This window comes from Asterias amurensis, chromosome 12 (genome assembly GCF_032118995.1).
Source record: "Asterias amurensis chromosome 12, ASM3211899v1".
Lineage (NCBI taxonomy): Eukaryota > Metazoa > Echinodermata > Asteroidea > Forcipulatida > Asteriidae > Asterias > Asterias amurensis.
The window spans coordinates 16,821,983-16,848,024 of NC_092659.1; the positions used below are offsets into that span (position 1 = coordinate 16,821,983).

Consider the following 26,042-nt stretch of genomic DNA (forward strand, 5'->3'; position numbering starts at 1 on the left):
TCATAAGTTTATTTATAGATCAGTATCAGTAGTTCGTTGGTCTATTTACAAGATGAGGTCAAAGGTTAATTGACACATGATCATTATCAACGATGATGATAACATCGAAATGCGAGTCGCAGAAGGTTCGCTCATTTTAACCACATTTTGCTATGTGAACACCGCGAAGTGGAATGGATTTGAAACATCAAGCAGATGTATGTGTTATTGGAGCAGGAATTTCAGGCCTTGCTACAGCGAAGTGTCTTCAGGATGCCGGGTTGAGTGTGATTGTCTTGGAGCAGAGTGACAGGGTCGGTGGGCTCTGGGCGTTCAGGGAACGGGGGTACGGTGTGATGAGATTCACGCACATGTGAGTATTTCGTGCATTCACAGCTAATTTTTCTTGGCGGGTTGGACGAACATGATGAACGGTTTTTCTACTAGAACTTCGGTAACAGGTTCTTTTTCTACCGGCAATATTTTGTTGTTGTATTAGGCCTACAACTAACAAAAGCATAAAAATAAAATCAAAACATAACATTTATTTTATAATAATAATTATCACATCACATGACATTGACTGACTGACATTGACAATAATATGTTTTACTTTTTTACTTTTTTTTTTTTTTTTTTTGGGGGGGGGGGTGTCTATTCTTTGATTTGGATAACTTTCCGTGTGGCGCCACCACCTTTTCACTCATTTTTACAAAAAGGGATATCTCATTGAGGTAAATTAGATACTATATTGGATCATATTGGATCCACTATATTATTTCATATCGAACGAAAAAGTGGTGGCGCCATACGGAAACGTTTCCTTTGATTTTTTGAATTATTATCTAAAATTAATAAATTATTAAAACAAAATGAGCAGCTCAGTCACTTATCATGCAATACTTACTAATTAGATATAAATAATTTGTTTGTGTAATGTTAATTGTTGTACAATTATTCAACTTTTTACTTATTGTTCCCACAGGGTTGTGATCTCTACTCCTAGAACTATGAGGTTTCTTCCGCTATCGTCTCCAAGAACCAAAAGATAGTAGAACGAACCTCATAGTTCTCGGAGTATGATCCACGGACCTTTATCACCAATCGCCTGGTTGATTTTGCTGACTGGCTTGTAGTGTTCACGTGATCACACTGTAATACATGTAATGTTATACATTTATGCAAATGAGTGGGCCTCGTGTAAGAGTACACGGAGGGAGGGTGGAAAACCGAGGAACAGAATAAAGACACATGTTGATGCACATAAGATTGAATTCGTCTATAGTATTGGTTTAATCCGTTTGTCAAGTAAGACTCTACATGGCTGGAAAATGGTAAGGAAAAAGGGGCATTGTATGTATGCCACGCCACCTTTTCCTTCCCACGTGCCTTTCAGCATTTCGGCAAAATCCAACCAGGCAGTCATCAGTTATTATTATTGTATGTATGCTACGCCCTCTTTTCCTTCCCACGTGCCTTTTGGCAAAATCAACCAGGCAGTAATCAGTTATTATTATTGGATGTATGCCACGCCCCCTTTTCCTTCCCACGTGCCTTTTGGCAAAATCAACCAGGCAGTAATCAGTTATTATTATTGTATGTATGCCACGCCCTCTTTTCCTTCCCACGTGCCTTTTGGCAAAAGCCAACCAGGCAGTAATCACGATAAGGTCTTGAATGCCTCATTGCGATTCTTGCCTGGTTGATGGAGATAGACATAGAATACCCCTTCAACTAACAATGACCTTTTATTTCATTTTTTCCCCCGCTGTTTTTTTCTTCTTTTCTTAAGCAATGTTTCCAAATACAACTATTGTTTCTCGGACTATCCCTTCCCGGATGATGTACCCGACTTTCCACATCATTCTCAAATGGCAAAGTACGTCAACGATTACACAACACACTTTGGTCTCGACAAAATCATCAGGTTCCAAATGAGGGTGATACTGCTAAGCAAAAGTGGTAAGAAGTGCTTGCTGGTGTGTCCTGGCTGAGCGGTCACGACACTTCAAGACACTGTTTATCTTAAAGATGCTATGTGAGATTTTTGGCCGATTTGACCCCAGAATTTTGATTTAAAATTCAACAGGTATTTTGATGGGGGTCGAGAAAGTTACAAGCTTTCATTTGAGCCATTGCTCGAAAAAGTCCGCCAATTATTAGTAGCAGTGAAATAAAGTGCTCAAAATTAATTTTCAAATAATAAACCACAAGGGAAACTGACTGGGTACATTTTTAAATGATTTAGGATTGAACAAAGAAAAATTGACTAGAGCAGGATTTGAACCAACGACCTCCGGTTTAACGTGCCGGCGCTCTACCAACTGAGCTATCTAGCCCTATGTTGGTGGTCTCCCAATTTTGTCAATATCTTTGTTCGGGGGTGCCTGTCAGAAGCCATTAAACCGCAAACTGCCGTGTAGCCAGGAATCACACCCGGGTAACGATACAACCTGGGAAGCGGCAGACAGGGGATCACCTTAAGGGGATGCGACTTTTTATATCAGATATCAAATAATAAACCACAAGGGAAACTGACTGGGTAAATTTTTAAATGATTTAGGATTGAACAAAGAAAAATTGACTAGAGCGGGATTTGAACCAACGGCCTCCGGTTTAACGTGCCGGCGCTCTACCAACTGAGCTATCTAGCCCTATGTTGGTGGTCTCCCAATTTTGTCAATATCTTTGTTCGGGGGTGCCTGTCAGAAGCCATTAAACCGCAGGGAGACCACCAACATAGGGCTAGATAGCTCAGTTGGTAGAGCGCCGGCACGTTAAACCGGAGGTCGTTGGTTCAAATCCCGCTCTAGTCAATTTTTCTTTGTTCAATCCTAAATCAAAATTAATTTTGTCGGGATCCCGACAATATATCACGTGACCAATTCTTATGTGTTTTATAAGAAACATTTTAAATTTTTGTCATGGTTCCTGACCATTAAAAGTAAAAGTCAAAAGTGTTTTGGTTAGAGCGGGTGATACTCTTTGAAATACCATTCACTCAAAAAAAATAAATTTTTTAGGGTTTGGGGCCAAAATTCTGATATAGCATCTTTAACCCAGGTGTATAAATGGGATACTGCGAGGGCTGAGAGGGTATTATTGTGTTCTTTAAAAAAGGACATATTTTGAATTAATTGCGAATGTAAGAAATCAACTTTTGAAAGAGTGGGTTAGAGCATCGATTTCAAGTTCTGGTGGTCAAGTCACTGGAGTGTGGGTTTGAATCCTGGTATTGACACTTGTGGCCATATGAGCAAGATGTTTTGTTACGCTTCACCCAGGGGTATAAATGGGTACCTGCGAGGGTAGAGGTTGATATTTTGTATGAAAAGGCATTTGGTGTGCCACAGAAGCGTGCGGCTGTATACTTATGTTATTTGCCCAATGACCAGGGCCCTATTGGGAAAGCGCCTCGATATGTTTATTGTTAAATGCGCTATATAAGAACTTGTTATTAATATTTTAGGTGAGGAGTGGACGATAACTGCTGCCAGAGTTGAAGAAGATAAACACGGAGCCGAAATGATGGGCGAACAAGAAACATTCACTGCGAGGTTTGTTGCCATAGCATCTGGTCACCATGCAACTCCCAAAGTGGCGAAATTTCCTGGTCAAGAATCATTCAAAGGTTTGAGTAAAATTATGGATATTACAGTTATCAGTACAAGATAAGTACAGCTGACAAAATAGTCACAGACAATATTCATATCAGAGTGTGAGTTGATCGAGTTTCTCTGATTATTATGTGTTTATTGTGAAAAAATTCAAGTGAGAAGGATTTACGTGTGAATTAACAAATACTTAATACATTTGGTTCATGCATTTTTACCAGATATAATCATATTTTCATTGTACTTGGCTTCACCTCTTTGAAATAGAATAGTCAAAATTTCACCTTGCGATATTCTTGTACGACAGTGTACTCATATGCGTCCAATGTTTGTATAATTTATGATTTTGTATCCCTTTTTTTTTTAAAGGGGACATCATTCATAGTGTTTCATACAAAGACGCAATCACCAATGGTATTATTGGGAAACGCGTCCTAGTGGTTGGAATTGGTAACAGCGCAGTGGATGTTGCAGTCGATTTAGTGGCAACTGGCAGGTAAGAACAATATGCATAATATGAAGCGCCACCTAGAGTTTGCTCAAAAGTGGTTAACGTAGTCGTCTCTTTCCTTGTCTTTCACCTCTGGGACCCTGTTTCGAATCCAACCTGGGGGACTTTGTGGATTGTTTTTTCCTGGAATAATCCTCTGGGGTTTTTCCTCCCCACATCTAAAACTGAAACTTCTTCACTGTCCTCTCCCCTCGTCCTGTTGCTGAACTGGCTTTCCTTTGATGAGAATTATCATAGATGTAGATGTAGATGTTGGCAGTCAGGAATCACAATGCAAGCGGATATTTAGTGAATAATATGTGTGTGTGTTTTCTAACTCTATGAGAACCCAGTGACGGTGTCCCCCTAGAGATTCTGTCCCTCCATTCTGGGACCTGTGTACAAACTTCTTCTGATAATGCTCTTTTTTTAATCATCCTCCTTCAGCACATGTTAACTTCCCATATGGGGGACAGAATCTCTAGGGACAGATTTCTCTATGACACCAGGGCCCAATTTCATGGCTCTGCTTACCGCCGAATTCTGCGCTTACAATCACAATTCCCGCTTACTTGCAAGCGCCAAATTTTTGCGCTAGCCTTGTAAGCGTAGAATGCCTAGTAACACGGAGTACGCACGTGCAGACGCCAAAATTCGTCGCTAACCTGTGAAATAGGCTTGCCGTAAGCACAGAATTCCCTGCTTCCGTAAGCGCCGATTCTATGCTTACGGTAAGCAGAGCCATGAAATTGGGCCCTGTTTACTTGTTGTAATAGACGCGTCGACCTCGCCCTGGTATTTCTGGTACGGTTGGCTGCAGATTGCTTCACAGAATGCCCTGTGGCATTGGGGCTTGTGCATTAAAGACTTGCCTTTTACCCGTGTTGCCCTGGTTCAAAACCCGACTAGACCCATTTGGTCTCTCCTATGCCAAAAGGGTTTTCTCTATGGCTCTTTGGTTTTCCTTATCTATAACTAAAAACCAAGCGCGTCATTTCACAACAGTAGATTCAATTGTTATTTCTTGGTTTACACAGATCCAAGGATGTTTACATCAGTACACGTTCAGGCGCTTGGGTCACATCGAACTACGTCTTTGGAGAACCTGCCGACCTCTATGCATGTCGATCATTCCTCTGGTTGCCATGGCAAATCACAACAATTATATTTGAAAAGTTGATTTCATTGTCATTTGGAAAACCCGAAAGGTAGGTCCTTCATTTTTAATTTGTTTCAGGTAGCTCAGATTTTGCATTTAGTCACTTACGTACAAAATTAACTAGATCAACCCGCTTAAATACATCTACATGTAATACTTATAAGTAACAATTTTCCAGACCTTTCTCCCGATACATTTAGTTCACCTATCTTCTTCTTACATTCGAGAAGCGCAGCTAAGAGAATATTGCTGATTGTAACTTTGATATAATCAGACGTGCCACAGCTGCATGAAGTCATGATAGCAGTCCAATGTTACCTCTGGCTCAGTTAAGTACCCCATTATATTACTTTGCCAGATGTGTGTTTGACGAACTTGAGTTGATTGATTTTTAAATGAAATCTGAAGGTTATAATACAATTTGCTTGACTGATTTTGAACTGTGTCATTTGAAGGATGGTGTGCCATATTGCTCTGACCATTATGCCATTTGTTATAAAGAGATAGAGTACCAACTAATTAAGCCATTTCTCCAAAGTGTAGTGACCCTGGGAGAGTCATATTCATTGGTAACCTAAACTGGGATGAGATGAAAGGAGTCGTGATATCCAAAGTTGATACAAATTAGACAGTGCAATCAGAGTAAAATATAAGATTAAACGTTTTCTCCTATTGAGCTGTGTACAAATTCGTGCCTGCTGGAAGTCCAAGCAGGGTGGCTCTTTTGTAAACATCGTCTATAAAAAAAGGTAAAATTATTTGACTTTTATTCTCCAGATACAATTTGAATCCGAAGATGCGAGCTCTTCAGACCCAACCCACCGTTAGCCCAACTCTCATCCATCACATCCAGAGAGGTCATATCAAGGTCAAACCAAACATCTCCAAGGTGGAGGAGAAGATGGTGTCTTTTTCCGATGGCACGTCAGCTGAGATTGATCATATCATCCTATGCACTGGGTACCATATCAGCATGCCTTATCTTGCGGATAACGTGAGAGCTAAAGTGCTCGATGAATCAACGAACGTGATCAAGGTAACTATACAGTGCTCAAACTGGCGGAAATTATTTACCAAACCAAAGGGCTAGCAGCTCGAAATATTTATTGGGCCAGAAAATTTGTTAAAAGACCATATTAGGGTGTTATGACCGAGTAGTTTGGAGCATCAAATTCAAGTTCAGGGTCCTTTCTAAAACCCCGGCTTAGGCTCCAGCTCAGGCTGCAGGCAATGTTCGTACAATACGCGCTGCTCCAAAATAAAGGTTAAAGGTCGAGCTGCGTTCGTGGAGCCTGAGCCGGAGCTCAAGCCGAGGTTTGACGAAGGCCCCTGGTGGTCGAGTCATCGGGGTTAGGGGTCGACTGTGAGTTACAAGTCAAGTCACAAGTCAAAAGAATAGTGACTCTGACACTTATTGCTAAGAATAGTATATTGAGCTGCGTTACCTTCCTTAATAGTCTTTACTTTTGTTGATAGCTTTTCAGGAATGTCTTCAGTCCCGCCATTGGACCCTCCTTGGCCTTCATTGGCTTTGTTCAACCAGCATCAGGCGGAATCCTCAGTATGTCTGAGACGCAAGCTCGGTGGTTTGCTGAAATCTGCAGAGGTCAGGTCAAGCTACCCAGTCAAAAGGTCATGATGGCAGGCATGGAAACAGAAAGGGTAAATATACACTCAAAAAGCTCAGCTTTCGTAGGCGCCGCTTCTTTGCATGCGGTATAAAGCAAAGCCATAAAATTGTCCCTAGGTTGGATTCTGGCATAGTTTAGCTATCTTTCAAAACAATGTGGATAATACTGAATGGTCAGACAGCAGAGAAATCTTTCACAAAGTTCTCCATTTTTGTACATGACTCAGGAAGAGGTTCGTAAGCGCTACACTGCATCAGCCCGTCACACAATCCAGCGAGATCCAATCACCTACAACGATGACATCGCTGAAATGTTTGGGGCCAAGCCTCAACTGTGGAAACACCCAAAGCTCATGTGGAGGTAATCAAACCTTATTGTTATGTGAATAGCACTGCAAACTAATGACGTCACTCTTACTATAAAAATACTCGGCTGTCAGACAAATATCGGTGCTATCACACAACCTTGTGGTCCTACTAGTGCTGTGCTGAAAATTCCTATTATAAAGAGTTCTTCCAGTTCACAAAAAAAAGAGAAAGATTATGTAACAGCCGGCATGATGGTGGGTTTAAGGGCTCATCACGGAGAAGTTTCAGTAAGCAAAGATGACAAAACCAGTTTTGGTAAATCAATCGTTTAATATCTTTCCCGCCAATGTCATCCACACTGTGGCTGGCTTTGAAGGAAAGCATTTCCATCCAGACTGGCTGTAATGCTGTTGAAGGGGGGGGGGTCTAAAGTTTGGCTATTGGAAATTGGGGTGAAGGTAGTACATGTAGTTGTTGTTCAAATGTTTACATAATCATTCCACGGTCTCTACATAACAAAAGCCATTCATTTTTCTATCAGTGCAGGCTAAAAAGTGTAGTGCACGGGTCTGTCAAGTTGATCACATTTTACCAATGATGTAATCTTCCTTACAGATTACTCGTCGGCAGTTGTGGAGCAGCACAGTGGCGATTGAATGGACCCGGTAAATGGGACAGGGCACCAGACGTTGTAAGGAGCGTTCCTGTAACAGGTTTAATGCATTACGGGGCTCTGACTATTTTAGGTCTTTTTCTGTGCATTGTTGCTTGTTTTCTTTATCTCATTCTCAGACTTTAAAGTGATATTATTCAGAAACAGACACTCTCAAATAAATTTGACACCAGTTTAGTTTAAGAGGCATAATATATTTTAATCAAACTGTTAAAGGCTTTTTGTATGACACAAAACACAAACGTTAACAGATTTAAAGGGTTTAAAGATAAGATGGTAGCTACATGTAGCTTCTGTTATAAACTATTACTTGCTAAGGTGCTGTAGTTTTTGAAAAATGAGTAAAACAATTTTCACAAAGAGCGATTTACACAAAATTCCTTAAAACATTGCTCTGTGACTTTCACTTTTTTTTTCTCCTCAAAAAGTTAATGACTAATGAAGCTGAAACTTATACAAGTAAATTATAATCTTCATTCACAGTGAGTAGGGATTCATATCATGTCATGGCCTAAAACTTGATCTACAAAAGGTATCAAAACCCTCAAAGCCAGGTTCATGTTTACTGCAAATGTGTGATGCTCACTGGATTAGTCTATCATTGTTTTAAATAGAACTTTTACAAAATGGAACAATATCCAAATTATTTGTGAGAAACTAGTATAATCGAAACCAAGAAAGCAAATAATTTCTTTCTACCACAGATATTTCTGATAAAAAAAAATTATATTTTACTTTAGACTATATAAAGTACAAGGAATTTAAAAGCAAGTATTTTTGTACATTTTAATTGCCAAAACAGGGTGAATAAAGATTTCTTATTATTTTACGCAAAAACTAATGATTGTATCACGTTTTGACCCTAGCAGAGTAATCTCAAAGGTTGACAAAAAAGAGGGACTATGCTAGCTGCATGATATGAGTCCATCACCAAGTTTTGCAGTCTAAGCAATCTTGTTATAACTAAAGTCAACTGTATTTGAATTAGTAAATTTAACAGGATAATTCAATTTACAAGATATTCACAAAAATTAGATGAAATTTTTACTGTTAATTTACTGAAAATGCCAAAGAAAAGAAATATGTATGCAATAATATAATAATTTTAACGTCACTGTTTAAAAGTGTTTGTATAATTCGTGTTGCATGCCATTTATATTCAGATTTCTACTTTGTAATCATGTTTTGTTAATAAATTTATATATAAGTGATTATTTCCTAACAAAATTAGTTTTGACTTTTATTCCGTCAGATAAAAGCCTGGTTCTTACTTGGGTGAGGTTTGCAGTAACACCATGTGAAAATCTCTCTTTTGAGTAAGGTTGGTTCTGAAAAAAACTGAGTGGTTGACAACTCGACATTTCTGTCAGTATGCTCTAAACGTCTTCAAGCGAATTCTTCTGAAGACGATCTGAGCATACTGTAAAACCTCACCCAATTGTATTCCCATCATGTAAAGTTTCAAAGCCCACTGGTTGATTCTTCACACGAAAGCGAATGCGAAGGGAATTACACGGGCGCAAGCAGTCTTGTCTGGGCTGCTTTCCAATTGTGACGCAGGGAGATTCCTTTTGCTTTTGCAGTTCATGTGAAGTATGAACTAGACCCAATTTCCTAGAGCATGTAAGCACAAAAATCTGCTTAGAATGAAATTTCTTCCTTGATAAAAACAGGACTACCAATGAAATTTCCACGTGATTTTAAGGATAAGCAAACAACAGCTGATTGCCAGTATCAAGCAATATGCAACAAATGGAAATTTGGTTGGTAATCTTGTTTTCATCAAGGAAGCAATTAAATGCTAAGCAAATTTTTGTGTTTACAGGCTTTATGAAATTGGGCGCTGGGCTTAACCCTAACCACCCAAAGCCCATCAAAATCCAACTGCATGTTTGGTTTGATTTTGTTGAAATGAAGGCCCCACTAGTAAGCTGATTATGCTTCAAATAGGATATCAGGGATACCACTATAATCAGAGTCCACCAGTTTGGTTGCCTGAGTTACCAAATGTGATGGATTTTGTCATAGAGTGAGGAGGGGTCCTAGTAATTACTCAAGGGAGCTATTATTCACAGTATATACCTGAGGTGCAAACATTTGTGTGACCTTTTGTACGTTGTAAATATCCATTTTAGGAGATGCAACAAAATGTAACATCTTCTGTTCGACCAACTCAAGATAATTTACCCAAATTCACTATCCACAGTTTTTTTCTGTCATGTCTTTAATGATTCTTTACGTTTCTTTGACTTCATCAGATATTTTAATCTGAATTTCCGTTTATGGGAACTCGGTGGTGTTGGATTGCTGTCGGTAGATACATCCACTTCTTCATTTGTGCATTCCTTTGTTACCATGGCAACCGCATCTTCCTCTTCAACCTTGCAGGCAGTGTGTGTCTCATCTCGTGGAACAGCATCGATATCTGAAGATTGTTGCTGCTTTCCTTTACTTTGTCCTGGAGGGACGTTCTTGGACTGTGAACACTTCTTACTCTTTCTAAACAAACTGAACCTCAGACAAGACTTTTGCTCGCCGCTAGTTCTTCTTTCTGGTTCAAGCAGGGATGGTTTTACTTTACTCCCGGCCTCCTGCTTTCCGCCAGATGTCGTCGCCTGGCAGACACTGCTACGATGTTCACTCTCGGGTTGTGCTGAAACTTTGAAGATATTCACTCCATCGGGTTGAATCTCAGACTGTGATGTGGGGTTATCCGTCAGCTTAATCTCAGACTGTGAATGGAGATCCTCCATCAGCTTGTTTGATGTTCTTTCTTCCTCTTCATCCTGCGTCTTTCTCTCATCCACGTCTTCGTTGATTTGAACATCACTTATGGTTGGATCTTTGCTCATACAGCGGTCTGGATTACACGCCAAGAGGAAAGATGTATTTCTGAGATGATGGATGAGGTCATCCTCAATGTCTTCACCTCCATCATTCCCATCGTCATCATCCTCCCTACTATTCTGGAGAATGGGAGGAGTTTGGTCTGGTACCCCAACTTTCTCAATGGCTCTCCTAATCTTTCTAAGATGTCTGCGTTGGTGCGGGGAGCTGGTTAAAAGTGGGACATCCGAATCGTTCAAACTGCTGACGTCATCAAGCTCTCCAGTGGGAGGAGGGGAATGTATTTGAACCTCTATGGAAAGGTCATCATTTAAGCTGAGGTCAGTCAGCAGGTCATCAACTGAAGTGACCTCTGTATCTTCTTCAGTCGGGTCTTCAGAGATCGCTTGACCGATGTGCGTATCATGGTTCTTTGACACTAAGACTACGCTATCATCTCGGTCTAGCAGTTCGTACTCAGTCACACGTTCTGTTGCTTGGGTATTTTCTTTCATGTTGACAGTATTTCTCTCGTCTTGATCGTGGTAAATCTGGAAGTTACTATGACCCCCGGAAGGTCCATCACAATGTGGAAGGCTTTCAGAAGACGGCATTTGATCAAAAACAATATCGTTTGATTTTGAAACATATTCCTCATTCTCTGCTTTAATGTTACTTGGACTTTCAGAAGAAAGTTGTTGGCGAGTAGCGATGTTGTGTGATAAGAAAGCTCCTACCTCCTTGTCAATGTTTGTGTCGCTGCTTGGACTGATTGAAACACATCTACATGTAGTCTTGGTCGTCGTAGCCTCGTCAGTGTTCACTCTTTCAACAGAGAGTCGTTGTTGAGGAGTGATATTGTTCATTACTGCAGCATTGTCCTCATTTTCCATTTTTGAGTCACTACATGGACTGCTTGAAACATGTCTACTATTCTCAGTTGTCTCGGCGTCGCAGATGTTCAGACTTTCATCACTTCTGGAATCGAGACCACTTTCTGTTTTCGTTGCCCCAGATACAGTATCGTCATCACAATTTTTTGCTTCAGAAGAGAGCAATCTATCAACTTCGGTTTTGCTGCTGGCATCAACTGGCGTATCTGTGCAACTACACTGACTGCTGGAAATACAACTTTCGTCAGTTGTTACCTGGTCCAACAGAGCTTCATTGTTGGTGTTTTTATTTCTAGGCTTCTTCTTTCTCCGGGAGGATGGAGATTTGCTCTTTTCATCTCTTCTCTTAGGACTCTTTTCTCGTCTTGAAATCTCTTTGTTTGATTTCAAACTGGGTCCTGGCTGACCATCTTCTTCATTTCTTGGCTCATCCAGAAGACCATCTTCTAAGATCTTTTTTTCTGTCTTTGGAGGCTCACTTGTCGAGACTGTTTGATCATCTGAATCTCCAAGAGCTTCGAAGAATGCCTTATTGGTCCAGATTCCCTTTCCAGGTGTACTGTCAACACAAGACTCGGGGTTGACCTGCTTATCTCTTTTACCGGAATTTCTTACACTCTTGTTCATCTCATCACTTTGGTGTGCAACATTTTTCTTCTCGGGCGAAGGGCTGTTGGATGATGGTCTGGTTTGGTCGCTCCTCTTTAAACTGTGCTTGGAAAATTTCTCAAAGAATGAGATGTGATTTTTAACTTTTGGCTTCTCTTCATCAGTTTTCTTTGAAGACCTGGATGCTTTGTCTTCAGTTTTTCTACTTGATATCGTTCCACCTTTTAACGACTCGTTGGCTCCAGTTTTCTCTTCCGATTCAATTGATTTGTTCGGTTCCACTTTATCGTTCAAAGAAAGGAAGCCATCTCGTGTTGTTTTCTCGTGGACATTTTTTCCAATTCTCTGACGGCCAGAAGGTGTTCTAATTTTGTCACCAGTTTTCTTCAGTGTACGTCGGACGCTTGTTTTGTCTCTTGTTGGGGAATCATCTTTCTTTCTCTTGTCTTTAACGTTTGTAGATCGGTCTTCAACTTGCTGTTTTTGTGTTGATGTAGCATTGTCCTCATCGTTGTTAAAAGTACCCTGATTGGCAGGAGCCACTTCTCGTCCTTCTTGAAGTATTTCTTTCTTTTCTTTCTTGCCCTTTTCAGTTTTTTCGTTTTTGTCATTTGTATTTTTCTTTTCACTCTGTGTTCCATCCTTTGCTAGCTCCACAGACTGTTTTTCTATCTTGGCCAATTTCCCCAGTGCCTTCTTTATGTCCTTATCTTGTGTATGTTTTTGGTTCGGTTTCTGAGCAACAACATCATCTTCTTCATCAGTCTCATCTGAGCCAGGTTCATTTTGCCAGGTCTTCACTTCCCTGAAAGTTGAAGTTCGTTCGTCATCGGGATAGGGCTGTGCTTCGCTTCCTACCGGGGCCGACTCGTCTAAAGGTTCGTAGAGGAGTTCTCTGTATTTGGCAACCAAGTCTTTGACGTCATTGAACTGGTCCTTGATATAGTGGATGCTTTCCATGGGGAGTTCTAACTGGGCGGCCGGAGTCTGTGGCTCGTCTTCGACATCATCACTAGGGCTGCTGCATGAATCCTTTCCATACGCTGTATGTGATACTTGTGTACCTTTGTCAATGGTTGAAGGCTTTTTCGCACTCACATGATACCCGGCTGCGCAATCAGGATCGCAGACGGCATCAGTAAACTCATCATTGAACAAAAGGTCATCAGATGAACTAAACTTTTCCCGTGCATCTACGTATACATCTGCAGACTCGCTGCTTCCAATTATCCGGGGCTGAGTTTTTTCTTTGCGTTGACGTCTCCTATCGGTTACTTTACATGGTCCTGCTGAGCCCTCTAAGTAAGGAAACCATTCAAATTGGGGAGGGGGACCCTGAGTGAGATCGGCTGCAGCTTTCTTGAAGGATGGTGTGATTCTTAATTCATTCAAGTCGGTCAAACTATCCAAGCTGCCACTTATCACCCTCTCGACGAATACTGCGCTCACTGCACGGTGGAGAGCAGATTCGACCACGCCTTTGGCTTGCTTCGTGTCCCGAAGGCCTCCACGAGCAAAATGTGCCTTGAAGTTGCTCTTCTCGCGGTTGGTCATGTCGTTATCTGATGCATTTCGCCACACCACATCCATCAGAAGCGGACTTGCTGTTGGCGGCACACTCAGGTGTTTCACTTGATGAAGGGTTGGTACCTGGGCCTGGTTGGTCTGGGCAGTTGATGCATCGGTCATAACTCCCTCATCAGTTGGCACTGGGGACTTTGCTTCTCTACTCTTTTGTTTGGTTTCAATGATGTCATCATCACGTGTTGGTTTGTCATCTTTCTGGAAATCTTTGTTCTCTGTTTGAGCCACAGAATCCCTAAACTTGACTAATCGATCAACTTCAAGGCAAGTGCCATCTACACCCTCTTCTACTATCTTTTGTTTGGTTTCAACGACGTCATTATCATGTGCTGGTTTGTCATATTTCTGTAAATCTTTCTTCTCTGTTTGCGCCCCAGAATCCCTAAACTTGACAAGATGATCTACTTCTACACACTGCTCAATTATCTTTTGTTTGGTACCAATGAAGCCATCATCACCTGTTGATTTGTCATCTTTCTGTAAATCTTTCTTTTCTGTTTGCGCCCCAGAATCCCTAAACTTGACAAGATGATCTACTTCAACACATTGCTCAACTATCTTTTGTTTGGTATCAGTGAAGCCATCATCACCTGTTGATTTGTCATCTTTCTGGAAATCTTTCTTCTCTGTTTGCGCCCCAGAATCCCTAAACTTGATAAGTCTATCTACTTCAAGACAAGTGCCACTTACACTAGATTCGACATCAGTTGACCTTTCACCCCAAAACCTCTTCCGTGGTGAGAATTCTTTAACTCTCTTAAGAGCCTTTGACAGTTCTACTTTCTTCTCTTTGACTGATTCATCACTCACTGACACATAGCCTGGTATTAAGTCGGGCTCTTCAGCCGGTTTCTTGTTGTTGCTGTGCGACTTTTGTACCACTCTCCAGAGGAGCTTGCTCTGGGATGGATGGATCGCTTTGACTTTGAGAGCTCGATCACCACCAGAGAGGATGTCCATCGAGGAGCAGCGACTCACATTGCAGCTGGACGCTACACTAGGAGGCATGGAGTCCGGATCACCTACATTGGTAACCTCTGGTGCGGCGATCCTTCGATTGACCTCATGAAGCCACTCTGTTGAGATGAGATCTGGCTTTGGTTTGATCTGCCTCATGTCGTCTGATGTCGGGCTGAGTGGCGGGTCTATGGACTCGTTTGTAAAGGCCACATTTCGGGAGTCCGTGAGATTCCAGATGGTTATCCCGTATGTTCGAACCCCTCGCCGGACAACAGCATTGGTGAAAATATTTGCGATTGCACGCAACATGGCATCCCCGACAATGTTCACTGCGGAGTCCTTGTACGCAGACCTTTGACCTTGCTTGCAGAGTGACATCTGATCATTCTCAGATGGGTGGGTTGAAGAGGGAAGCATATCTTCTGAAACCTTCGACCTGACAAGTGACAGACCCGATGACAAATGTTCAGTGGTGCTGTCGCTCTGTGTGATTTGGTTGTAGTTAGGGCCCGTTGGGTCATTTGGGACTTGTGACCTTTCACTTTTGACCTCAGTGACATTGTCATGATCATCATCACCAACCGTCTCTGTGTCCTCTGTATTACTATCTGTAGAGTAGTCCCATGAGTCTTTCCTCTTAACAAGAGCTCCCGCAGTATTATAACCATCAAAACGCTTTTGGAGGGTATGATCAGATGATTTGTCTGCTGATTGTGTCCTCTGGTCTTTAACGCGGTACTCCCTGTCTTCGAGTTTGAGTATCATTGACAACAGTAGGGATGAAAGAAGGTCGAACCCATCCTCATTCTGTTGTGTGTTTCCATGTGGTGTGGACCAATCGACATTCTCTGTGAAAAAAAACCGGAAAAACACCATTATTTGACCACATGAACCCACACACATTCATCATTATGATGAATGTGTGTGGGTTCATCATTATGGATTTTAGTCTAAACGAGTACTCATACACAATCTACATCAGTAGGCCTATTGACTGCTCCCATATTCCTGAAAGATCTGCCTTGAATTTCATAGATCTGCCTTCAGTTTCATAGATCTGCTCAAACTGCTTAAAGGAACACGTTGCCTTGGATCGGACGAGTTTGTCAAAACAAAAGCGTTTGTAACCGTTTTTTATATAATACATATGGTTGGAAAGATGTTTTAAAAGTATAATACAAAGATCCACACAAGTTTGCTTCGAAATTGCGTGGTTTTCCTTCTACTGTGCGAACTAACACGGTCAGCCATTTATGGGAGTCAAAATTTTGACCCCCATAAATGGCCGACGTGCTAGTCGACGAGGTAAATGGAAAACCACGCAATTTCGAGGCATGTTTGTGTGGATCTTTGTATTCTACTTTTACAACATCTTTCTACCCATATGCATTTTATAAAAAACGGTTACAAACGCTTTTCAAAGACCAACTCGACCGATACAAGGCAATGTGTTCCTTTAATTGTTTACTGTCTTCTGTCGAGCTGAAACAAGCAGGATACCAGTCATGTGTATTTTAGTGGTTAACTTATTTTGATCTAAAGGTTAGCGTTTGCGTGCTGAACTATGTTTTTGTGCCTAGCATCTCCATATGAAATGGGCCCTTGACTGGTGGCCGAGAAGCGATTTTGGCCAAACGACACTGCAATGATTTGGTGAAAGAGCGGGCCAATTTCATGATGACGTAATCTGACGGAAAGAGCCAATCACAGCGGCAGGGGAAAAAATATTGCAATATCGTTTTGGAAGAAGAAAAAAATCGCGGCCCGGAATCCAGAAAGCAAGTATTTTTGATCATCATTTTTGTTAATGCAGCCTCTGGACATCACCCATCAACCCCTCAATTAGCATCCCATCTTGTCCCACCTGTCATTCCCGCCTGAACTTAATGTAATTATAGTCGGGCAAAGCATCATAAACAAAACATCAAACAACCCATTTTTTTGTAGAGAAGACAATGAAGACATTTCAGTTTTAGACGAAGGAGTAGAAAAACTCCTCTATAGAGAAAACCCACGCAGTCATGCAGTCAGGTAGGGACTGAACATGCTGAAAACCCCCAAATCCACACGCAAGGCTCTGTGTGGACTGTAGCAGGAGATTCTGCCGGTCCCCTGGAGATTCGGCACCCCCCCCCCCAATATGGCAAACCGAGTACAAACTTCTTCTGAAAGCGTCCTCTTTTGAATCATCCTCCTCTTGCCCGTGTTAATTCTCCACATGGGGGACAAAATCCCCGGCGGACAGAATTAACTGAGACACCGGTCAGGGCATCGTAAAAACCAGTGAGCCAACCTAGTGCCCAAGAATTCGGCACGCAGTTACTCGACCACTTTCCCAGCCGCCCTCATTAACTATCCAAATGAAAGTCAAATAACAATGTGGTCTAACAAATTAATGTCAATCATGTCTATTGTCTGAATCTCCACGGAAAAAAAGTTGGTCAGGAAATTGGTTTAAACTCACCCGAATCGGTTGGCATCATTTTGACGTCGGCTCCGAACGTAGATCGTCCGTCGGTTGTCTTTGTAGATGTCATTTTAATTTAAATTACAAGATGAGTATTTAAATTGTTTTTACTTCAAATCGATGTCTCACTTCTACCAGAAGGAGTTCGCCAACAAAATCTCTGTTGTCAAAATGTTGCATGCAAAAGAATAAATGGACGCGCGCCTTTGAGACATTTGTTTGCCGTTTGCACATAATTTTGTTATGCGTGCGCTTGATGCTACCGACGGCGGACGAGCGCGGCACGCATGCCCCCAACAGAACGCGCGCGGGAACTGACAAACTGCCATTTTGGTCTCGACACGTGCACTTTATAATTTGTTTGAAGCGTGAAAAACCAACATTTCTCTTCTTGACTGCTTTTGTTTTATCTTCAATCTGACTACCTATAGTGCGTCCTCCTACTAGTACTGTCCGACTACTAAATAATCACTGTACACACCTTCTAGAAATCTTCGTTCTAATAAGAAAAAGTTGTTAGTTATTCCACCAGTGATGACCAAGTCATGGTGAACGCAGCTATGCTCACACTGCCTCTCAACTTTATGGAACAATCCTCCCAGTATATCTATAAAAAAAACATTGACTCCATTGTTAAGTTTAAGATTGCTTTAAAGATGCACTTGTTTAAGATTTAATTCATCCATTTTGTTTGTTACCCAGTACATCTTGTCTTTGTATTCTGTTGTGTTTTTCTCAAGAGCGCTTAGGGACATGTTTTATTAATATGTGGTATGCGCTATACAAAAATGGTTAATTATTATTTATCCCGACTGCCGTGACACTAATGACTATTGTACAGTAACGTAAGCCATGTTAAACAAATATAAACTAAACAGAAAATGAAACACAGTAATTTGCAATCAACAATGCTTTTCATTTTATTATCAAAACGTTCCAGTAAATCATTATTTCAGCACACTTATTGTAACAAGATACAAAAGTATTATCAGATACAGTTTGAGTGAATTAGTAAATTTGAGTGCGTGTTATAATGAAATTTAAAGATTTTTTGCTGTAATTGGCTGGCAAGTCTTAACAAAGTTCAGGGTTTTATGAGAGGAAAAAAAAAACTTTGAGAGGAAATAACGCTCGAGAGAAAATACAAAACATCAAAACACAGCTGACTCTGAAATTGCTTCATGATACACCCCTCAGTATTTTTTTTCTAACACAAAACACAATGTCCTTAGATTTACAATAAACTTACACCGTTTGAAGTTAATGATAGTAGAAAGTTTCTCTTAAAATATTACCTGTTGAGGTGCTGTAAATATAAGAAATTAGTAAAACAATGTCATGATCACCGAGACAAAAGTTTTTTTTTGTGACTTGTTCTTTTACTCATTTCTCAAAAAATACAGCACCTCAGCAGAAAAGCTTTCTACTATCATTATCTTCAAACTGTGTAAGTTTAATGTAGTTCTGTGAACATTGTGTTTTGTGTCTTACAAAAAGTAACCAGACCCCTTTAATAAGGGAGACGAAGTCGAGGTAAATTATCAAGAACCAGGCCTCGGCGGGTAAATTATCAAGAACCAGGCCTCGGCGGGTTTAAACCACTAGTTGAAAACCGATTCAACACACTTTGATTCCCATTCATAAATACCTTTTCGGTCAATAAACATCAACACTTTTTTGACAAAAAATTAAATAAATGCAAAATTTATAATTGTTCAATGATTTCTTTCAACACAACACCCCTGCAGCTATGAAATGGTAAGGCCCTCCGCCGCCCTCGGGTAAACAACTCCTTATAAGGAAATGCTGAAAGCTCTTGTTCGAAACAGGGTTCGAACCCGGATCCACATAGCTGAAAGACGGGGAAGGAACCACTAAAATGGAACCTGAGTTTCCTTTGCTTTGTTCAGCTGAAGAAGTAACAACGAAAGAGTTCAGTATTTAAGAAAGAAACTGTCAAGTTTGGGGATTAACTTTCAAGTCTTGCCTGAGAACATAATTATTCTTCTTTGGCGCTCAAAAATTTGACTTCAACAATAATTACTGAGGAAAGTATACAAAATCCAAGATTTTATGACATAAAACTAAAATGAAATACTCTATTTAGTATAAAGAAGATTTGTAAGTACAAATAACAGTTTGCATAACTTCAAAGATTAAATTACAATGAGTTGCCTTTTTAGACAAGCTTGAATCCAAGCAACAATCATTTAATGCCATTTACTGGGCAGGCATTTGGCCACAGCCAGTGCTGACCAGTGCGCCCAGCCTTCACAGGCATCTTTGACCAGTGATGTTGACGCCATTAAAAGAACCCACTAAAAATAAAACCTACGCATGACAAACACAAAAGCATTTTTTTTCATCCCAACACTGACGTGGGAAAATAGCATGGGACATTCAAATGACCACAATTTGACAAATAAAAACGGAACATTTTTACAATATTATTTGCAAATCAAATAAATCCATTGAAACAGAATTTGTACAGACTGTCATTTCAAATAACCTGATTTCACATACATTTACAATTAAGGTTAAAGGAACACGTTGCCTTGAATCCGTTGAGTTGGTCTTTGAAAAGCGTTTGTAACCGTTTGTTATAAAATGCATATAGTTAAAAAGATGTTTAAAAAGCAGAATACAATTATCCACACACATTTGCCACGAAATTGCGTGGTTTTCTTTCTACTTTGCAAACTAACACGGTCGGCCATTCATGGGAGTCAACAATTTGACTCCCATAAATGGCCGACCGTGTTTGTCGACGAGGTAAGAGGAAAACTACGCAATTTCGAGTGATACTTGTTAGGATCATTATATTCTACTTTTAAAAATATCTTTCTAGTCACATGCATTCTATAACAAACGTTTACAAACGCTTTCCAAAGACCAACTCGACCGATCCAAGGCAACGTGTTCCTTTAACCCTGTGCATATATACAGTTGTCACACAACAATAATGCTCAACAATAACAATTTAAGATTGTTTCATAATTGCAATTAATTTCATTAATTATTAGAGTAGCGCTGACAACAGACCCTAAGCACCAAAGTCATCCCACCCCCTTCAGACCTTGGATCTTTGAGAGGGCAAGAACCATTTTTGTTTTGCAAAGGGCACTCCCATTAGGAAAGTCTACACAAAATCTTTGAAGGGGCACCAAGGCCAAGACCAGGGCAACAGAGGCCTTGACCTCAGTGCTCCTTTAAGCAATTTTGAGTGTGAAAAGTATTGGGGAGGGGGGGGGGCACATTTGTGGTGAAGTCCACTGCATAAGGTCTATTAAATCTTGGTCCAATTTCCAATTGGTACATTTTATGAATTCAACCTGACTTTGACAAACCATAACCCGTTACTCCCTTCTTCGTACACAATACCAATATGATTATCGTCCACAACCGTCAGGCAAGAGTATTCACTAACTCCAGGGTTGATAACCAGGGACCCCGCCCAGGTAAGACCAGCATTGGCGCTCCATCGCAGCGTGAGATTAATGCGGCTTAAACTACTGGCAGCGTTCGTAAAGAACATCATGTCATTGTGGAGAAGCACGCTTCCTGCGCAGGTTGGGTCGATGAGAGTGGTGTCGATGCGCACCGTTTCCATGGGAATGGTTTCCGCGCCGTCGTAGCTCATCATGATAATCCGACATGCACAACGATAACGCCCTTCGCTCCGAGCGTTGAAGAGAATGGTGCCATTGGCTAATTCAACCATCTGGAATTAAAGCATAATTTTACATTGGTTAGATTGACCATACAATTGTTCACAAATTTACATGAGGTGACATTTTAAAGACTGGACACTATTGGTAATTGTCAAAGATCAGTCTTCTCACTTGGTGTATCTCAACATATATGCACAAAATAACAAACCTGTAAAAATTTGAACTCAATTGGTTGTCAAAGTTGCGATAAAAAAACACCCTTGTCACACAAGCTTTGGGCAACTTTTGCAAAATGTTTGCAGTGAAAACAGATTTTTTATGTGAAATTCGCTTTGCATTTGCGGGAAGAATGAACCAAGCTTTACACATATCCTGTTTTACCTGCACTTCAGTCGGAGCAAAGTCACCTGGTAGCAACTTTCCTCTGTATGGAAGGTGAAAAACTGTTCCCGCCTTCTTCCAAGAATCTCCATGATCTAAAAAAAATACATATATATATTATTAACAGGCGCTTCATTATTATATAATATAGAAAGGTTTGCAGAAACACAATGTAACGACTATCTCTAATGGTTGGGGGTAGTTCTAAAAAGAACCGTCGGTTTCAACTCGACGTTTTGATCAGTATGCTCTGATCGTCTTCGTGAAAAATCCTACTTGACTTTGCTTCATTATTATTACATATTTCTTGTCATAAAACAAAGGATGCATCATTAGCGACTTAAATCACTATAGCTGGCAAGCCTGAGGAAACCTGTAAACAAGGGTGCTTGCTATATGAACCAGAAACACAAGGGTTAACCTAACTTCTATTCATGATAAGGGTCTGGATTCTTTTACATGCACTTAACCAATCCAAGTAAACAGGACTTATGTTCCATCTAAAGGACAAATTAATTATTGCAAATCATCATCCTCAGGAACCGGGACTCAAACTTGCACTTTGTTGATCAGAAACACGCACAAAAATACAAAATAGGGGCAAGCTGCAAAACCCTGGGGTATTCTTGAAACATGCAGCCGCAATCCTGTGGACTTGGGAACTAGGCGGGACATAGGTGGGACATAGGCGGGACCTAGGCGGAGACAGTGTGAAAGTGCATCGAGATAACCATGGGGTAAATAAACTTCCGAGTAAATAAGAGATACAGTGTAAAAAGAGCAATACATTCTTGAGGGTATTTATTATTATATAGGAAAAGTTTCCGGATGGCGCCACCACTTTTTCATTTGATATAAAATAATGAAGATCTAATTTACCTCAACGGGATATTCTCTTTCTGCAAAACTAGTGTAAAAGTGGTGGAGACTTACGGAAAGTTATCCTTATTATAAGTTATAAATAACAACAAATGTTACTGACCATCACTAACGACGCAGAACATCGACAGGGAATTCAAGTCGTTTGCATGACCACAGGCAATAAGTCGACCCTTGTGAGGAGCATGCATCTTCTGAATCCCGTATCCTGGTCCTGCTGACCATGAGAGGTTCCTCAAGGCTGCGTTACCCCTGGAAATATCAGCCGGTGGCTCCCACGTCTTGCCGAAGTCTTTACTGCGTTTCATGTAGTTGCCTCGGAGGTTACCCGTAGCAGGGCAGGCTGTGTGGGCGCAGACTGAGTAGAGAACGATTGTGTAGTTCTTGACTTTGTCGACAATCACCGCACCTAGATTGAGTCCGTCTGTAGCCTGATAGTCATCTAAAGAAAGAATGTATCGCACAAATTATGAAAAAAATTTTGTTTAAAAAAGCACATCCACGACCTATCATGTGTATCCTTGGCAAACATGAAACTCCTAGGAAAGTCCAAAAAGACCTCAGGCCTGATACTTCACGGAGGCAACAGAGGCGATTGCCTCCGTTGACCCTTGCCATTGCCTTGGTGCCCTTGAAATGCTCCAGTAGAAATTCACAATTTCCTCATAGGGTGCCCTTTACCAAAGAGAAAATGCCTTGGTGCCCTTGCCCTTTTAAAAACGAAGCATACAGGCCTGAGACCTAACTTGTAATCTGGATATTCCCCTGATGGAATGAATTAGTTTGAAGCACATACGTTTTGTGAGTACAATAAATGAATCTTATTCTTAGAGGAGCCCTATTGATGACATAGACAGCGTTATACTAATTAGTAATGTAAGTATTCAAATTGTATCAAATATCATATTTGATCTGCCCATTGTTTGTGTTGTCACTGTGACATGCACCTCATTAACAATAACATTAGTCAGTTAGTGAGTAATAGTGGGATTGTCATATAAAAGTAAGACAATATATTTTAAAACAAAATAAACACATGAAAATATTGAAACTTGAACTATGAATAGCTTCTTACAAACCTATTAAGAATTGAGTTAATGACCATAGATCACCAGCTCCACTGTTCGTTCGCACATCAGGATCGGACGTGCGGTAGGCCAGAAACTTTGCTCCAGAATCGCCGGTGGAAAATTTCCTCGCCTCAGAAAAAGCTATCAAAGAACCCGTAGGAAGTCTCGTAATGATAGGAATACGGTAACATGAAACATCTCCAATGATGTTGGGTTCCCATAGAAGCTGTGTTTCAACAACACGGGGGCTGAAAACGGCAAAACTTGGCAGGAATGAGGAAAATATAACGGCGGCTAGCACCGAAATTCTTCCCAACGTCGCCATGATTTGTTTATGATTGTCATGTCATGTGATAAGAACGAGACAAGTGATTTACTTCCGTACTAGAGGGCGCCCTGTACGTTGTACGCGACATCCGCAAGTGACGATAGTGCCGTATTCTCAAGGCTTATAAGAATTTAGATTTTTAGTGCCACAAACATTCTATATTACGTATTTCAAGTAATATTTATTGCAATTAATTTCAGAGTTTGGTACAAAATTATTAAATGCATGACTCGCATTCGTCAAAAATGGTGTAGACCTATTTATTATGGATTAAATAGGCATCTGCAAAGTTGGTACACTAAATTCTCCCAACCTTGCTTAATCTTGGCGGCAACAAGAAATTTCTAACTTTTGCACGTGAGCATCTTGTGCTGGGACCATTGCCTATCAACCACTCGAAAACCTTTAACTTGGAGCGTTTCCGAAGGCGAAGAAACGGGGGTGCCAACCAACTTACCCCAAGAATGGACCGTCTACTTGATGATGTTTGCACACATCCAAAGCTGACAAAAAGAGAAAGGCATTGTGGTAAGTTTTGTAATTGTAGAGTAAGCAAAATGTATTGAGCAAACTGCTCAGAAAAAAAACCCTGTGACTTCCTTGAAGTTGTCCGCAAACTAGGCAAATTTTGAACTTGAACAAAATCGACTCGTCGTCTTACATGTTTTAGGCTTAAGGATTGTTTAACGTTGCCACCATGAACAATTGAGTTTGCCTCAATTGGCCGAAGTAGCAGGACCGCAGGTTATCCCCCCCACCCCTCCCCCGTAAAGTGAGTAATAAATTCCACCCGATAGCGAGGAATATACAAATGTCTTACACCGGGGCTCTGGGTGTAGACAACCAACAGACGAACTGGCCGCCCCGCATGCAAGGTCGAAGAGTCATACTCAAGCCCGCCTCAGTGGTGGGCGGCCGAGTGAGTGAGTGCGGCCGGTGTCAGATCAAATTGTGTCTGCCATGCAATACTGTCCGCTACTGACACTTTTGCATAGTGCAATCGTGCCCTGGGCTATTCAAAAACCGTCCAGGCGCGCGGGGAAGCGAGCGTGCATGCACTGAACCTACGTAATTGCAACACGAATATTCACGTATTGTTATGATTGCAGCGAATATCCAACGGCCGAACATTTCCCATGTCATTCATGACATGCACTTAGCTTGTAAAAATGTGTTTCCCATGTCCTTCATGACATGCACTTAGTTAGCTTTTGAAAAAAAAGTGGCAAACGTGTTCCGTCGACTAGGGGCGTTTTATTTACTGCACGGACGGTTTTCAAGGGGCGGACACAACTGCATACACAATTGCCTTATGCAGCAGCGTCCTGGCGGACACGATTGCATATGCAAAACCGTCCGGCGAACATTATTGCATATGCAATAATGTCCTCCGGATAGTATTGCATAGAGGACATGTCGAGATAAGTTCGAGTCTTTTCTCTATTATAGTAGCTGCCAATCATAAATTTGTTTCATGCAGGTATTAAATGGTATAGTGAAATGGTAGGCAGCATCAAATACTAATAAAAGTAGGCCCTAATTAAAAAAAAGTCGCACCTTTTACTTCAAGTCTCACCTTTAAAAAAGAGATTGTACCAAATACAGATATACCAGTTCAAATGATTACACCTTGTATTCCATACCGTGAAGACCCCAGGAAAAAAAATAATCAAATCATTAATCAAGAACACCAGATTTGCATAAGCGCCCGTCCCCCTGTGCCTATATAAATGAAGATTGATCGTACCACCACCTTTGGGATACGTTGAAATTAAAAGGCCGCACCACAACGCAAGAGGGCGCTTGTCATTGTTCAAAATAAAGGTCCGGGCCACGACCCGGGCCTGTGTCTGACTTAACGGCTCTGGATACAGCTAGTGTGCTACCGAACGTTGAAATGTAGGACCTCATTTTAGCACTCAACAGTTTAGCGAAGCTTTGACTTAAATAGGCTACGGTCTAGTTGTACGCGTTTTAACACAATTTAGTTAGCCAAATTGTTTTCATAATCAATAAATGATGTGATATAAAAGGGTAGGGCCCTATACACACCTATTACTTCGGAGGTACCTATAATAAGAGAGCATTTTAGCGTTGCAGGCTTCATTTTATTTATACAGTATAGTACTTCTTTAACTTGGGCCTGCTCGCTTGGAATTAATCAATTGCGAAGACAGCAGTATGGCTGGGAGATACATTAAGATGAATCGCTAGAAAATTAATGTGACGCTCCGAAAAACAAAAAATAGCTCCCAGTGTAAATAACTTAAAAAATATTCTGTGTTTGTGATTGCCAGATACCGCCTTCATTTATACAAGGGATGGTTGATGGGGCTAAAGTCTATGCGTGTTTACACAAGGGAGGTAAAGCTCGTGGAGGGATTGTACTTAAGTTGCCGTAGGATTCTGAAAACATAAACAGTAGTCCATATTGCCCATGTATTGTGAATAGGTTAAAATGAGTTCACCAGTTTTAGAAATATTGTACATGATGATGGTATTCAACAGACGAAGATGACA

General features: G+C 40.9%; 3 protein-coding genes across 3 annotated transcripts; 1 reads left to right on the top strand and 2 right to left on the bottom strand.

Annotated features, from left to right (window-relative positions):
* The first annotated feature begins 93 nt into the window (after nt 1–93).
* LOC139944996 (flavin-containing monooxygenase 5-like) lies at nt 94–8,118 on the top strand. Its single transcript, XM_071942218.1, has 9 exons — nt 94–352; nt 1,772–1,941; nt 3,449–3,610; nt 3,963–4,089; nt 5,121–5,291; nt 6,020–6,278; nt 6,719–6,904; nt 7,100–7,233; nt 7,797–8,118. The coding sequence occupies exons 1-9, from the start codon at nt 174–176 to the stop codon at nt 7,978–7,980; spliced, it is 1,572 nt and encodes a 523-aa protein (XP_071798319.1). The 5' UTR covers nt 94–173; the 3' UTR covers nt 7,981–8,118.
* A 135-nt stretch (nt 8,119–8,253) lies between these two features.
* LOC139944995 (uncharacterized) lies at nt 8,254–17,360 on the bottom strand. The gene is made up of 2 exons (XM_071942217.1): nt 17,191–17,360; nt 8,254–15,574 (listed from the first exon to the last, which is right to left on the bottom strand). The coding sequence occupies exons 1-2, from the start codon at nt 17,261–17,263 to the stop codon at nt 10,071–10,073; spliced, it is 5,577 nt and encodes a 1,858-aa protein (XP_071798318.1). The 5' UTR covers nt 17,264–17,360; the 3' UTR covers nt 8,254–10,070.
* Nucleotides 17,361–18,059: 699 nt separating this feature from the next.
* LOC139945396 (sialidase-1-like) lies at nt 18,060–23,523 on the bottom strand. The gene is made up of 4 exons (XM_071942744.1): nt 23,204–23,523; nt 22,228–22,566; nt 21,246–21,340; nt 18,060–20,914 (listed from the first exon to the last, which is right to left on the bottom strand). The coding sequence occupies exons 1-4, from the start codon at nt 23,517–23,519 to the stop codon at nt 20,513–20,515; spliced, it is 1,152 nt and encodes a 383-aa protein (XP_071798845.1). The 5' UTR covers nt 23,520–23,523; the 3' UTR covers nt 18,060–20,512.
* Between the last annotated feature and the right edge of the window lie 2,519 nt (nt 23,524–26,042).

What these genes read in the sequence shown, in the direction of transcription:
- LOC139944996 (XM_071942218.1), top strand. Translation starts at nt 174, where the DNA reads ATGGATTTGAAACATCAAGCAGATGTATGTGTTATTGGAGCAGGAATT. An exon ending in GATACTGCTAAGCAAAAGTG is followed by an intron (nt 1,942 to 3,448) that starts GTAAGAAGTGCT and finishes TTAATATTTTAG; the next exon opens with GTGAGGAGTGGACGATAACT. An exon ending in CAGGCATGGAAACAGAAAGG is followed by an intron (nt 6,905 to 7,099) that starts GTAAATATACAC and finishes TACATGACTCAG; the next exon opens with GAAGAGGTTCGTAAGCGCTA.
- LOC139944995 (XM_071942217.1), bottom strand. Translation starts at nt 17,263, where the DNA reads ATGACATCTACAAAGACAACCGACGGACGATCTACGTTCGGAGCCGAC. An exon ending in AATGATGCCAACCGATTCGG is followed by an intron (nt 15,575 to 17,190) that starts GTGAGTTTAAAC and finishes TTTTTTTCACAG; the next exon opens with AGAATGTCGATTGGTCCACA.
- LOC139945396 (XM_071942744.1), bottom strand. Translation starts at nt 23,519, where the DNA reads ATGGCGACGTTGGGAAGAATTTCGGTGCTAGCCGCCGTTATATTTTCC. An exon ending in GTTCTGCGTCGTTAGTGATG is followed by an intron (nt 21,341 to 22,227) that starts GTCAGTAACATT and finishes TATTTTTTTTAG; the next exon opens with ATCATGGAGATTCTTGGAAG. An exon ending in TTGCTCCGACTGAAGTGCAG is followed by an intron (nt 20,915 to 21,245) that starts GTAAAACAGGAT and finishes CTTTAATTCCAG; the next exon opens with ATGGTTGAATTAGCCAATGG.